General features: G+C 52.8%; 1 protein-coding gene across 1 annotated transcript in view; it reads right to left on the minus strand.

Moving 5' to 3' along the window:
• WNT7A (Wnt family member 7A) overlaps positions 1–3,504 on the minus strand; it is a gene marked incomplete at its 5' end in the record, with an annotated part of 37,164 nt that extends 33,660 nt beyond the window's left edge. The window contains 2 exons of the mRNA XM_082059677.1: positions 2,336–2,566; positions 3,434–3,504. Of these exons, the coding sequence (XP_081915803.1) occupies positions 2,336–2,566; positions 3,434–3,504 (302 nt within the window). The remainder of the gene's footprint in view (positions 1–2,335; positions 2,567–3,433) is intronic.
• Between the last annotated feature and the right edge of the window lie 10,505 nt (positions 3,505–14,009).

The raw sequence follows: 14,009 nt of genomic DNA on the forward strand, positions 1-14,009 counted from the left end.
ATAGGGTATATTGTTCTCCATGGCACGTCTCTCTCTTTTTCCTATTTAGGGCAGGGCAGACAGGCCTGATCTCCTCTCTTTGGGCACCAAATTTGACTTACGGCTTTATGGCATGTAGGTTTTACCCTTTTTTAATGAGAATGAAATATTGGCCTCTATTTCTCTGAATAGAGCACACCCCGACACAGAGATCTCAGGGGAGGGAGCGAGAAATGTAGGGAACAGATGAATTTTCCGTATAGCTGTAGAAAGATGAGCTGTGTCAGATATTCTAGATTTCTATACATGCTGATAGGGAGGAAGCGGAAGAACAAGGAGACAACCCGACCAGGAGTAGTTACGTTAAAATATTTCATGGCATTTTAGGGGCTGAAGCACTGCGCACATCTTGCACGCATGGAAAATTCACCATTGCAGATGTCAAACCTGGGGGATTTTTATCCACATTTGTTTTCAAATGTTGCTGTATAACCTGTTTAAATTTGAAGCTTTTGCTTATTCTTTAAATGAGTTTTATAATTTGGATGCCTTTCAATACTTGAGCATGTTCCGAAACCATCGATGAATTTGCCCTATCCATCCCAGCCTCGTAATGGATAGATAGAATGTATTAAGAGTTATCACCTCAAAGACAGATCAAAGTCTACTTCCTTTAATATTGACTTTCTTTAAAAGGACCTAAATATAACCCGCTAGCTAAATAATTCAATTTTGGGAGGGGGGGAGGAACTGAGTGCATGTTTATACAACAGACCACAATAACTCCGCAGCTTTATGATTTCTTGGAGAAGAAGAAATGCTTCTCACATTTTCTGTTTAGGGAAATGTTACTCTTAGACTAAATGAGCCCAAACCTGTCAGCCGTCCAAATGGACTCTTCACTGACATAAGTGGCAAACATTTGCATGGATCACTGACAGGAACAGCTCAGCTCAAGGAATAGAAACAATGAGCTAATCTGAATAAATGGCCCATTTTCTGATATTTCACAATGTCGTGCGGGGTGGTTTTTACATTCCCTACTTGACTCACTCTGTTTGATTATCAAAGGTGTTGAAAGGTCAGTAACTCACACGGGGCTTTCACATTTAGTCGTCTCGTTCTCTTTCTGGTCTTTCCTTAAATATCTCTAGGTTTTGGAAAATACACATATTGGTGTGCACACATGTGGCAAAATATACGTTCAGTTAATGCCAAGCGTTCTCGGGAGTTCCGGAGCAGGGTGGCAGGGCTGTATCTCCACATTTCGTAGGAATGCGAGGAATGAGGTACTAGGGACATGTCCTGCCCATTGATACCTGAACTGGAGCCAGCCCAGTTTAACCGCGGGGTTTCCCAGTTTGCTGGCAGCCAGGGCACAGCTGCTCAGGGCTCTGCCAGCTTCTGTCCCGAGTCACCTCTTCACATCAAACATCCATGTTTTCTATCACGCTAAACATTATTTCATGGGTTTTCCGTGGTTTTAAGAACTCAAGGCTGGAAACTGCAGATCCCAGTTTCAATTTCTTGATGCAGAGTGCCGTACTGTGAGGGATTAGCTTTCAATGATGCCTCTAAAAATGGCTATACCTGGTTTTTGGGAAAGACTTTTCCTCACTCTTTGTATTTTAAGTTCTATGAAATCAACAAGCACTGAATAAGCTCCATGATGGTTTTGCAGTACGGGGGTATGAGTTTTAACCTCAGCTCTGTTTCCTCAGGTTTGATGTAATTAATGCTGTTTTAGTTATGAATTTTGATACCTTTGTACTGTTGCAATAACTGAAAAAAACGGAAGCTGGAAATGGGATCTTCTGGTTTGAGATTTCAGGGCATTTACAAAAACTGGTGCAATCAACAGGCAGAACACACCCATTCCTTCTGGTGGGAGAGAGGGCAGTAGCGTAGTTGCTATAGAGTAACTATTTTATGTGGTGGAAATCTCTTATAATGAGACTGATTACTGGACCGTAGTCCCAACAAGTACAAATGTCAGGGCAGTATCACTGTTGAGGCGCCTGCACCCCAAAAGTGTAATTCTAACCCCGCTCAGCATTCACCCTCTGACGCTACCCTGAACCAAACACCTTCCGCACATGAACGAGGCTGCTGTCCCGTGCACACGGCTGGAAAATCGGTCAGAGACGATTTGTGAGAGCAGGACAGTGAAATGCCGCGGTGGAAGCGAACACGTGTGGCGGTGCTTTCCTGACCCGCAGCAAGGGCCAGGGCAGGTGCCCGTCATATTGGTGACAACAGCACAGCATCCAGGTGAACCCCAGCAGCTGTGCCCCAACACTCCCTGTGCACCCCCCTTTCGGCGTGGGAGCCGGGCAGTAGCGAGCGGAGAGGACACGTACCCACTTTGAGCTCCTTCCCGAAGACGGTCCTCTCTCCCAGGGCAGAGCAGTTCCAGCGCCCGTTGCGAAACTGGAACTGGCACTCGTTGATGCCCATCTGGGACCCTTCCCCGATGACGATAATAGCGTCGGGCCTGCTCTGGCAGATCGCCCGCTGCCGGGGGGCAAGACCCGGGATCTTGTTACAGATGATGCTGGCTCCCAGGGCCACCACAGAGGAAAATCCCCTGCAACGACAAGACAGCGGGGTGGCTGTGGGGAGGCTGGTCCCGGAGGTGGCCGCAGCCCCCGCCGCCTCCCCGCGCTGCAGGGCCCGGCTTTGGCAGGTGTCCCCGGAAAACACCCGCCTTTTCCCCTGTCGCTTCCCTCTCTCCGCAGCCAAAGCCGAGATAAGGAGCACGTGGGCTCCTGCCAAAACGGGACCCAACTTCCTCGTTCGTGATTTAAATGCGTGCGGCGGCGTTGCGTGCCCGGGCCGTGCACAGGCAGCGGGCTGGGAGGGTTTTCCCTCTCCCGTCGAACGGCGGGAGGGAGGGAGGGGTGCAGGGAGGGGGGACGGGGACAGCCCCCGGGCCGCGCCGCCCGCCCCGCAGCCGGGCGCACCTGGACGGGACGGGCCAGGGATGCTGCGGGACCGGAGCCGCCAGCCTCCCTCCCTCCGCCCGTTCGGTGCGGGCGGCGGCGGCTCCTCCGACTGCGGCCCCGAGCGATTCCCGTGCGGGCGCGGAGGCCCCGAGCTGCGGGCGGCAGGTGGCGGCGGGGGCGGCCGGGGAGCGCCGGCCGGGCTGGAGAAGAGCCGGTTGCTCCAGGGCGGCCCACGGGTCCCCCCCGCGTCGCAGGGAGCACCCCCGACCCCTCGCCGCTCCGCACATCGCCGGGGCCGCCGCCGCCTCGACCCGCCGGAGGCTGCACCCCCGAGGGTCGCTCAGAGGTGTGGGGGCTCTACCTGTCTTCTAAGAAATAATCGTGATCACCACCATCATTTTTTTTTTGAGACTTCCCGAGTTAAATAGTAACAGGTCTGGGCAGGTTAGGCTGAGAGCGAGAGAGAGCGCGATTGTTATAAAAGAACGAAAAAAAAAAAAGTTACTTACCCGATCTTGATATACACAATCCCCAGGCTCAGGAAGATGTGGAAGATCCAGCGCCTTGTTTTCCTGTTCATATTCCTTGCTTGCCGTGTCTCAGCCCCACATGCGAAACGATGCCCGCCGGCTGCCGCGGGGCCGTGTGTGCGGAGCCGCCGCGGGTCAGGGCAGCGCGGCCGCGATGGGCAGCGCCCCGCGCCCCCCGCCGCCCCCGCGGCCACTCACCATGGCCCGCTCCCGGGGCTCCGCTCCGCCTGCCCCTCTCTCTCGGATTTGTATGCCTGTCACACGGAGCGCTTTATTGCTGGCAATGTATGGGCTGCGGGATCCTCCTGAGCGCCGGCGGCTCCGGGCGCTCCCCCCAGGTTCAGTGTTAACTATCTCCCTCTCTCTTTTTTTTTTTTTTTTTTTTCCTCCTTTTCTCTCTTCTTCAGCTACTTGGGCGTGTTCTCCAAAGGAGGGAGTTGTCCAGCCGGGGGGGAAGAAAGGCGGGGGAGGTGGGAAGAAGGGTAACCAGAAATGGCAGACAGATCACCTGCCTGCACGGAGGCTCACAGCGATCCTCCTCGGGCGGAGAGCGCGGCTCCTCCTGCGGGCACGGCCCGGGGAAAAGCGGCAGGGGCTCCGGGGGGTGTCACCGGGGGGTGCCCCCGGGGCTGGCCCCGGCCCGCCGGGCGGCATCGGGGCCGCCGCGCTCGGCCGGCACCCCGCGCTGCTCCGCACCGGGGAGCGGGGGAAGTTTTCACTCCGCGATAGCCGCCCGTTCGTCGGGACGGCCGAGCACCTGAGGCTCGTTTTATGCGTTTGCCCCGGCCCTGACGCTCCTCCCCTCGCTCTGCCTCCCCGTGTGTAACGTGCGGCTCCTCTCCCTCCCGGTTTCCGAGCCGAGATAAGCCGGCGCGGCGGGGCGAGCCCCGGGCAGCCCGCAGCATCCCCGGGAGCGCCGCTTTGCCCCGCACCGCGGCGGCTCCGGTGGTACCGGCAGGTGCGGAGGGGCGGCCGCCCCCCCAGCCACCAGCGGGCAGCGAAAAAACCCCGCGTTGCCCAAACGCCCTGTCTGTGTCCCTGCCGTGCCCTCTCCACTCATTTTCTGATTGATCTTTCTTATGGCAGAGACCGGGACGCCTGGCCGCTCGCAGCCGGCTGTCCCGCCGGGCCCTGCAACGCATCAGGTGTCGGTGGGTCTTGCCCGCGCCGGGTCCGACCCCACGGGGGTGCCTTCCTGCCGCGGGGGGTGCGGCCCGGCCGAGAGGAGTATCCCGGCTCCTCGTTGCGGGAATTTACACGGATATGGTGACTATTTTATTATCCACTTAAAATATTTCAAACAGGGAGGTTACCTAAATGATAACAGGGGTGTGGTGCGGGAATTGTTCTGCTGATAGTGTTTTTCTGAAAACAGAAAAACCAATGAAAGGCCCTTAGGACCCGTCGGCTGGAAGCCCCTCTCCGGAGCAGCGAGAGGAGCGGAGCGGCGGCCCGACCCCTCCGGTGCGCCCGCACGGCGCCGCCGCTGCCCCGAACCGCCCCGGGAGCGCGGTCCGAGCGGGGAAGGCAGCCGGACCTGGCGGGGGGAGGACGGCAGCGCTACCAGGCCTGTCCCTGCTGAGTGCCCGGGCAGGGAGGGTGCTCCGCTCTCCCCGCTCTCCCCCTCCATCGCCCAGGCTTTCCCGGTGCAGCAGATGCTTTCACATCACCTTTCCGCCCGGCAGCCTCCCACCGCGGCCCGGGCCGTCCTGCCCGGAGACAGCCGGAGCGGCCGGCCGGCCACAGGCGCTGTGCGGAGAAGGAAATGCAATCTGGGGTGTTGGAGGTGGGAGCTGCCGCCGAACCCCGGGACGCCCCGAGCCCCGCGGGCAGCGCCCGCCCGCAGCCGGCAGCGCGCTCTTGGGCAGGGCGACACCTGGCGGGCGCGGCGAGGCAGCGGCGGCGGACAGGGACGGGCAGAGATGGGCAGAGTTGGGCAGAGCGGGCACAAATGCGTAGAGCAGGCAGAGATGGGCAGAGCGGGCAGTGATGAGCAGAGTGGGCAGAGGAGGCAGTGACAGAGTGGGCAGTGGCAGGCAGTGACAGGCAGAGCGGACAGAGCAGGCAGTGACAACAGAGCGGGCAGAGCGGGCAGTGACAGAGTGGACAGTGACAGGCAGAACGGGCAGAGCGGGCAGTGACAGAGCGGGCAGTGAAGGGCAGAGCGGGCAGTGATGGGCAGAGCGGGCAGTGATGGGCAGAGCAGGCAGTGACAGAGCGGGCAGTGACAGAGCAGGCAGTGACAGGCAGAGCAGGCAGTGACAGAGCGGGCAGTGATGGGCAGAGCGGGCAGTGACGGGCAGAGCGGGCAGTGACAGAGCAGGCAGTGACAGAGCAGGCAGTGACGGGCAGAGCGGGCAGTGACAGGCAGAGCGGGCAGTGACAGAGCAGGCAGTGACAGAGCGGGCAGTGACAGGCAGAGCGGGCAGTGACAGGCAGAGCGGGCAGTGACAGAGCGGGCAGTGACAGAGCGGGCAGTGATGGGCAGAGCAGGCAGTGACAGAGCGGGCAGTGATGGGCAGAGCGGGCAGTGATGGGCAGAGCAGGCAGTGACAGAGCGGGCAGTGATGGGCAGAACGGGCAGTGACACAGTGGGCAGTGACAGGCAGAGCGGGCAGTGACAGGCAGAGCGGGCAGTGACAGAGCAGGCAGTGACAGAGCAGGCAGTGACATGCAGAGCGGGCAGTGATGGGCAGAGCAGGCAGTGACATGCAGAGCGGGCAGTGATGGGCAGAGCGGGCAGTGACAGAGCGGGCAGTGATGGGCAGAGCAGGCAGTGACAGAGCGGGCAGTGACAGGCAGAGCAGGCAGTGACAGAGCAGGCAGTGATGGGCAGAGCAGGCAGTGACAGAGCGGGCAGTGATGGGCAGAGCGGGCAGTGACAGAGCGGGCAGTGACAGGCAGAGCAGGCAGTGACAGAGCGGGCAGTGACAGGCAGAGCAGGCAGTGACAGAGCAGGCAGTGATGGGCAGAGCGGGCAGTGACAGAGCGGGCAGTGACAGGCAGAGCAGGCAGCCCCTGCAGGGCGGTTGCGGGTGGTGGGAGTAGCTGCCCCAGGTCTTTCGCAGCCTCAAGGGGCATCAAGCAGGCTCCAGTCCTGGAGCACACCCAGCACCAGGCACAAGCAGCAGGCCCCAGCCTATACATGTCAATATACAGCAGATATTTATAAGTAAATTCGAGGCTTAGGGCAAATCCTCCTTGGGTGGGAGGGAAAGCCCCCAGAAAAGGAAAGTACCATTAAGAGATACTCAGAAAGGCGTTATCCCAATTTGCATTTGTCACCTCCTTAGCTCAGCAAGGAGCATGTTGTGTGGATGCTACAAGTGAGCCCATCCCCAGCCGTGGTGCTGGGCCAGGCACCCGCGCTGGGCCTCGGTGCCGCTGCCGGCTGCGGGGGGAGGCAGCGGGACAGGTGTGCAACAACCCCAGGAATCCGGACAACCCACGTACCCTGCGCACAACCCCACACACAGCTGGTCACCTGGCTCTCGTGAGGTGTATAGGCCGGTGGGATGGTCCTGCATGCAGCATCATTATAGTGTAATTTTACCAGTTCTGTAAGCAAACGTGGATGTGCTCAGTGTGCTGTCCGCTTTTGTACATCAAGCGGAATTTTCCCAAGCGCCAGAACACTCCCATCATTGGAGCCGGTCACCAAATGTACTGTGCCTGTGTGGATTTGAGAATTAAGGGTTTTATTTTGCTCCGTATATAGGTTGGTACAATGATACCCTAAGGCTCCTAATGGCTCGGGCAATCTGAAACAAGGACTCAGGGACATACCTCAGTGGCATTTGTTGGCTTTTTGTTGCTTTAAGTACAATTGGTCACGTTGGTTCAATAATCCTTGAGCAGAAATGGGCACAGTCTCAGGAGTCTTATCCTGAAACTAAACTTGCTACTAAACAAATCTACCCCCAAAGCGAATCCCTGAACGCTAAAACTGGGAGGTCATTTTAAATTTGCTTCAGAGTTTCAGTCCGCTGTAGTGATCTGGCACATAAAATACAGTCCGAGAGCTCTTTTGGCTTCATTTGTGTGTGTGTTTCTGATGCTGAAGCTATTTTGTCTAATTCAAGCTCAGCAAGTCGGCTGTCTAACACAGCACAGGGGTATGGGATAGGTCAAGGCTGAACAAATTGTTGTCTTAGGGTTCAGTAAGAGCGGAAAATGGCAAAGCCTCTTCACAAAATGAAGATAAATAATTTACTGGACTAATCAATGACTTTCTCTTACTCTGTTTGTTCTTCAAAAAATTGTGACCCAGATATATGTGAGGGTGTGTGCGTGCGCATGTGAAGCATACATAAAATAACATTCCTGCGCAGATTACAGAGGGTAGTTTGTCTTGTTTGGCAAAGTTTCTCAAGCATATTAATCACCGTTTTAAATGTCGTAGACCTTAAATGGTCCTTCCAACCATGTGGTTTTTCCAGTGGTCTGTAGTAACTAATCTTTACCTACCACCTGTTTTACAGTGCGTATATATCCAGCTTCCTTTTTTACAGTATATCTTTATATCAATTACTTTCAAATCTCTGCATAAAAAATCAACATGAGGCATTATGATAAATTATTCTGTTTCTCTTAACAGAGTACAGCAATAGGTTATAGACGAACCGGCAAATTAACACAAAACTTGAAACAATGATTAGAAATTAATGACGGCAAAGCAGGAATCAGGAAATCGCACGTGGCAATAGAAATGAACTTGACATTGTGCTCTTAAAAGGGTTAAAAAGACATCCCATAAGATGTCTGCAGGTGAACATCCAGCTCTGGGGTCTTTGCAGGAGCCGCGGCGGCAGCTTTTGCTGCTCCGGGAAGCGCCGTTGTCTGCGTGGTCGGGAAGGGGCCGGTCTGTCCCCAGCACCTTCCCCTGACTCTACAGGACAGAACCCTCACGCAGAGCAAATACTTTTATTCAGATATGATCTGTTCGCTCTCACCTTTTACTACCCATTTCTTTATTTAGCAGCAGCAGCTTTCTTCTGAACAAAGACTAGGCCCAAGCTACACCCTTGGGTCATCCATCACTTGTGGCCACAATGGTGTTTCTATTGTTAATTGTTTGTCAGGGTTGCTTTTTGGCATTAGGCAGCACAATGATTTAGCACACTAGCTAATGAGCTCTGAAACTGTATTCTCAAAATAAATTAGATTAAAAAAAACCCCAAACTTTGAAAAAAGTCTGTTGGTCTCAATACAATCCTCTGGACTTTGGGACTCCATCACAAAACCACAACTGGATCCAATAGTTCCCTCTGGCCGAAGAGATTCACGGCTGCTCCTGGTCTCTGTGGGGACATGGGCTGGTGAAGCTCAGCGAGGAAGTTTGCACAACATCTGTCTGCTCAGTGTGTGGTTCTGGCCAAGGTTATTAATGTCTCATTTTTCATAAACATAAAGAAATACAAAAAATATACCCACGCAAAATGAAAAAGAAAGGTTGTCTGGCTTTTTTTTTCTTTAAGATGGCCTCCGATAGCATGAATTCACAGAGGAGCGTGTGGTTAAAAGCCCATTTTGTAACTAGATCCTGGATGCACATACCATCAATACTCTGGCTCCCTTTTATCAGGCTAATCATAGCTGCACTGTTTTGTTGTCAAAACATCTCCTGCAAAAGTCAGACTAGAGAGTCCTTTCAGTAGCAAAAATGTGAGGTTAATATACCGGCATTCCTTGTATTAAGAATCTCCTGCCTCCTAGAAGGACGTTTGAAAAATACAATAAATAAATAAATAACATTCGCAAAGCCTTTTAATTTCCTGGGCTCTTCTTGGCCCACTCTGCAATGTATCATATCATCAGCAACCGCAGTAACTTCTCAGCTTACAGATGTATTTGTGGGGCTGAAAAACGAGCGATAAATAGTTTCTCTCTGCGAGGAGCCGCTGGCATCAGGAGCTGCAGCAGGTCAGAGCTCAGGAAGGGTCAGACCGTGGTGGGCTTCCAGAACATCTTGTCTGGTTGTGGACACTTGTGGCAATAAAAAGGTGACACGCGCCCTGTGATTGACCAGCATGGTGATGTAAGCGGGTGGCTGGCGAGCTCAGGGTGGGTCTGAGAGGCCTGCAGGAGGTTTGCACCCTTCCAGAGGGAAGTTTGGATGCCCAGGTGAGCTCCAGGTGGGGCCCATCCAGGCCGTTAGTGCAAGCCTAGGCAAACCTGTGCCAGGGAGCTAATTACCTGCAGCTTCATCTGGTTCCATCCAGCTTCATCTGAGCCTGTGTAGCTGCTGGGCTCAGAGTGCTACAGGAGCTGGATGAGGAGTTGGTTGACTAGAAGCCAGTAGAAGATTTGTGGTAAGGAAAGACTTGCTCTGTTTGGATGATTTAGGAGTCTAGTGCCCATGACTTGGAAGATACAGGTGTTTTATGTTGGTCTGGTGCAGGGTTGTGTCTGTGCGACCGTCTGGGCAGTCAGTCCTCTGCTGTAGCCTCTGATGCATCTCCTGGCTTTTGGGGCTGGACACAGCCCGAGGAGCTCCTGAAACCAAGGTCCGTGTGTCCAGGGTTTCTCTGGGTTTGGGTTTACTCAGATTTTTCAGTCTAACTACAGATGTAGGAATGCTTTATGTTGAAGCTAAAGTAATGTGTTGATGAGGCTGTCCTAGGCCTGCTTCTGGGGCCTAGGTTTTGGGTCTCAGAGCTGAGGAGGTCTCTCCGTCTAAAGACATGATCATCAGTCTTATTGAGTGTTAAAAACCACAGGCAGGAGAACTTGGAGGTTTTTCATGTGCTCTTTTGAAAGTGCTTTGATCTCTTTTCTGCGCTGCAGTGAGGTTATGGTTGGACTCGATGATCTTGAGAATCTCTCCCAACCAAAATGGTTCTTGGGTCCGGAGGAGCAGGTCAGTGACTGTGCTGCACCCTGGGTGGTTTCCCGGGCCCCTGCGGGCACATCCGTGCTACACCAGGCCTGGTCTGGGGCTTTGTTCCAAAATGTGCTCAGGCTTAACCCTGCCTGTGGCTGCTGCTTGTGCCCCCCAGGTACCACCTGGCTTGGAGTTTGGACCCTCCACTTGCCGAACATACCAGAGAAGGAGCTAATGATTAATATACATGAAGTAAGTTGCTCTCTCAAACAGCAATCCTTAGTGAGCTTCGACAGCAGAATCAGAGAGCCTGACCTCTCTTGGTCAGTTGTTTTCAGCCAAGTACATGAATCCCACCGGTCTGCATCTTCTGTTCCCTCAAGCGATGTGCACGTGTTACCATTGCACATCACACACGTGCCTGCAGTTCTACAACGGCTCATTTTTTTTCTCTTTTTACCTTTTGTCCCCTGACAGGTATAAACACAGGTATATTTGTTCACAGGGATGCTGCCTTATAGCTTCTTTGGGAAGCTCTTCTGATTCTACCCCATAACAAGTTACTTGTTACAAACACACTGGGAAATATGTTGCATTTGCAAAAAATAATATTCCTCAGCTATCACAACGTGCACTTAGGCAAATACTTTTTTTGCCTTTTTTAAATAAAGACCTGGTGTTTCCTTTACACATTTATTAGTGGAAACAGAGGTGAAAAGATGCACTGTTAAAGCAGATTATATGTTGCCAAAGAAGGGTCTTAAACACCATGGATCTAATCCAGTAAACATGACACAGTCTTCCAGACAGCGCAAGAACCAGAGAGCTACAGGTGCTGATAAAATAAGGTATTTCCAAAGCCGCAGGGTTCCCCCAGGTCTGCAGAGAGATGGAGCAGCAACAGCACGTGTAGAGGGAGGAGAGCTGGGTGTGAAACACGTTTCTGCAGGTGGTGTTGAACCGAGGGGTCCTGCTGGTGCATCTCCTGGGGACACATCCTGGTGGGTACCAGCGAGGTGCTGAGCTCTGGCAGGTGCTCACAGCGCCGGAGCGAGGAGGAGGAGGATGAAGCAGAGCCAATGTGACATGAGCTCTTAGCAGGACACGGTGAGCGCGGTGATGTGCGGAGCAGATGGCACGTGTGGCTGGGTGTGGGACAGCACCGGGGACAACAAGGGTGGTGGCCGTTCCCCGAATGTGCGCAGGGCGGGAGTCACAAAGCTGTGCACGGGACGGGGTAACAAATAGCGTGAGGAAATCACGTGGAGATCAGGGGAAGCAAACTCGTGTTCACGGCAGGAAGGAGAGAAAGGGTGGAGAAAGTGGAATGATGGGGAGGGAGGCGCAGAGAGACACGGGTCTACTTTTAGTTCTGACAAAGGCTGACCTTGGACTAACACACATTTATAAATCTGAAAATCAGCAGAAGACATTTTGAGATTGTTACTACTAGCGATGAGATTAGTATCACTATAATTATAGCTATAACAATAGAACTCAAAACCTTTCTTTCTCCAAAATGATCTTCCCTTTTTTCCCCTTCTATTCAAAGATTTGAGATGCACTTTCACAAGGCTGATGTCAAGGTGTCACTGGAGATGCACAAGGCCATGGTGATATCATGGTGTGAGAGAGAGTTATGAGCAAGGCACATCAACTTTATGAAGTGTTGTCATTTTTTTCCCTTCCGTTTTAGCCATTGCCTAAACTGTAACCATTAAGCTGGTCTTAAAATAGCATTGCAGGTTAAAAAAAAGAAAAAAGGGAAAAGTACTGAACTAGATTTTGTTTTCCAGCCAACTTTGTTCAAACAGCTTTTGCTAATAAGAGAGCTTTGGGGGAATTCTGTGAACCCTAAGAGAGGGTATTGTATTGCAGGTATCAGGGCTCTTATCAATAACTTCCTATCTCCTTGCAGAGCCAGGAACTTTTCCCTGTCTACCTACACAGAGATATATTTTATGTCAAGATGTGAGGCAAAATAGGAATGCATTCTATACTTAATTTAAAATTATGTAAACAATATTAACTACTCTGTCAAAAATGTGTCCATGGAAAATGCTTGACTAAGCTAATTCATGTTTTTGGAATTGTTGCTTGTACAGGCACCCAGAGCACACCTGGTTACCACGGGCCTGGCGAGCCCCACGGCCTCCAGTGATACATCTCCAAACAGGAATTGTGGGGTAAAGAAATCAAAGGTATCAACATATAATTGTGAGCTGTTGGGGGTCTAATGATCCAGAAGACAACGAGATCGAGTCCAAGCATGTACTTTGTATGGCTGGGAAGGTGTAACGTGGAGGCAGATCAGCACCAGGCCACGAGGGCTGGGGGTTGTTTGGGGGGTTTGGCCCAGGGTTCCCCTGGCCCTGGGTTCCCCTGGCCTCGCTGCCTTCGGCAGAGCTGCCTGGCCTAAGCCAGACTAACAGACTTGCCATCAGGACACTCAAGTTTCTTTATGCTGCATCAGCAACACCGGCCTGTCCTCCAGCCGCAGCTCCTGTGTGGCCACTCAGGTGTCACACAGACCAGAGGTGGGGTCACTTCTGATGGCCAGGTGACAACACAGCAGCTTAACTATTGGTTCTAAGTGTCCATCTGCCAAAACTGTTGATTTTTCTAATAAGCTTCATGTGTGGGTCCAACACTGCCATAGTCATAGAGGTTAAGCAAAATGTTTGGTGTCTGTTCTGTGAGCTGGGAAGTGGCAGCCAGACCTGACCTTCAACTTGCGGTTCAGGTTAGAACAACTTCCCAACCGTGTTCCGCTGCTCTGGTTGGAGTGAGTGCCCGTGTCAGTAAAGGTGTTTGCTGTGCTGAGGAGACACCAACAAACTCAGCCCTTACTGGAGTGTTGCCGGGAAGCACTGGGGAGCCGTGGCCACGGTGTGTAAGTGCAAACACAAACTCTTTAGACGTCTCAGGTGTCCACGCTCTTGTGGAATTAGTGTCTCGTGGAACAGAGAGTAAGGGCCATTTGAAATGTGTCAGCACGGTACTCAAAATGAGCAGAGGGCACAGGTGGAAAGGCTCCCTGCGAGGTTTTGTACATTTGATGATGAGTGTGCGGTAGGAGAAGACTGATAATTCCATCTTCTGCAGATCACTGTGATTGCAAGCCAGGCCTTCTCGGCAGTGATATAGTTCTATGTGTGCAGTAGGTTGCCCTTCTGCAGGATCATCCAGAAATACAGAAGAATAAGTCACATCCCCAAAAAACATTATGATCTAAGTAGACGATGGGGCTGGAAGACACGAGAGTAAAAAGGAAACCGTGCTCATTGGTATGGTGAGGGGCTGCTGTGGCTGTAGAAGGGTGGAGGGCTTTTGCAAGTGCTCTTAGGGAGCTCTGAGTGGGAATTCAGCACCAGAAAGAAGAAAATTCCTTGGAAATAGGGATAAAGGCCATTGGAGTGTGCCAGCCACAGAGCAGCTCCTTGTTGGTGAACAAGTGTGTCATGAAGGGCCTTGAAAGCAAAATCAAGTGACTTACGCTTGATGCTAAAGAGGAGGTGTCAGAAGAGGGATGTGAAAGGAGGAGCGTCCGTCAAAATGCCGGTGAGGGAAGGAGCGTTGGGTTGCTGCGAGCAAAGCAGGAGCGGCCTGCCAGCCTCATCCAGGGTCAGGCGCTGGGAGTTCGATCGCAGGGATCCTTGGGCAAGGATCATTTCTTAGGACCCTGTACAGGAAGTTTTCAAGAGAATTAAACCTCATTTGGAGGAGAGGATT

The sequence above is a fragment of the Streptopelia decaocto genome (genome assembly GCF_964273445.1).
Source record: "Streptopelia decaocto genome assembly, chromosome: 8".
NCBI classification, from domain to species: Eukaryota; Metazoa; Chordata; class Aves; order Columbiformes; family Columbidae; genus Streptopelia; species Streptopelia decaocto.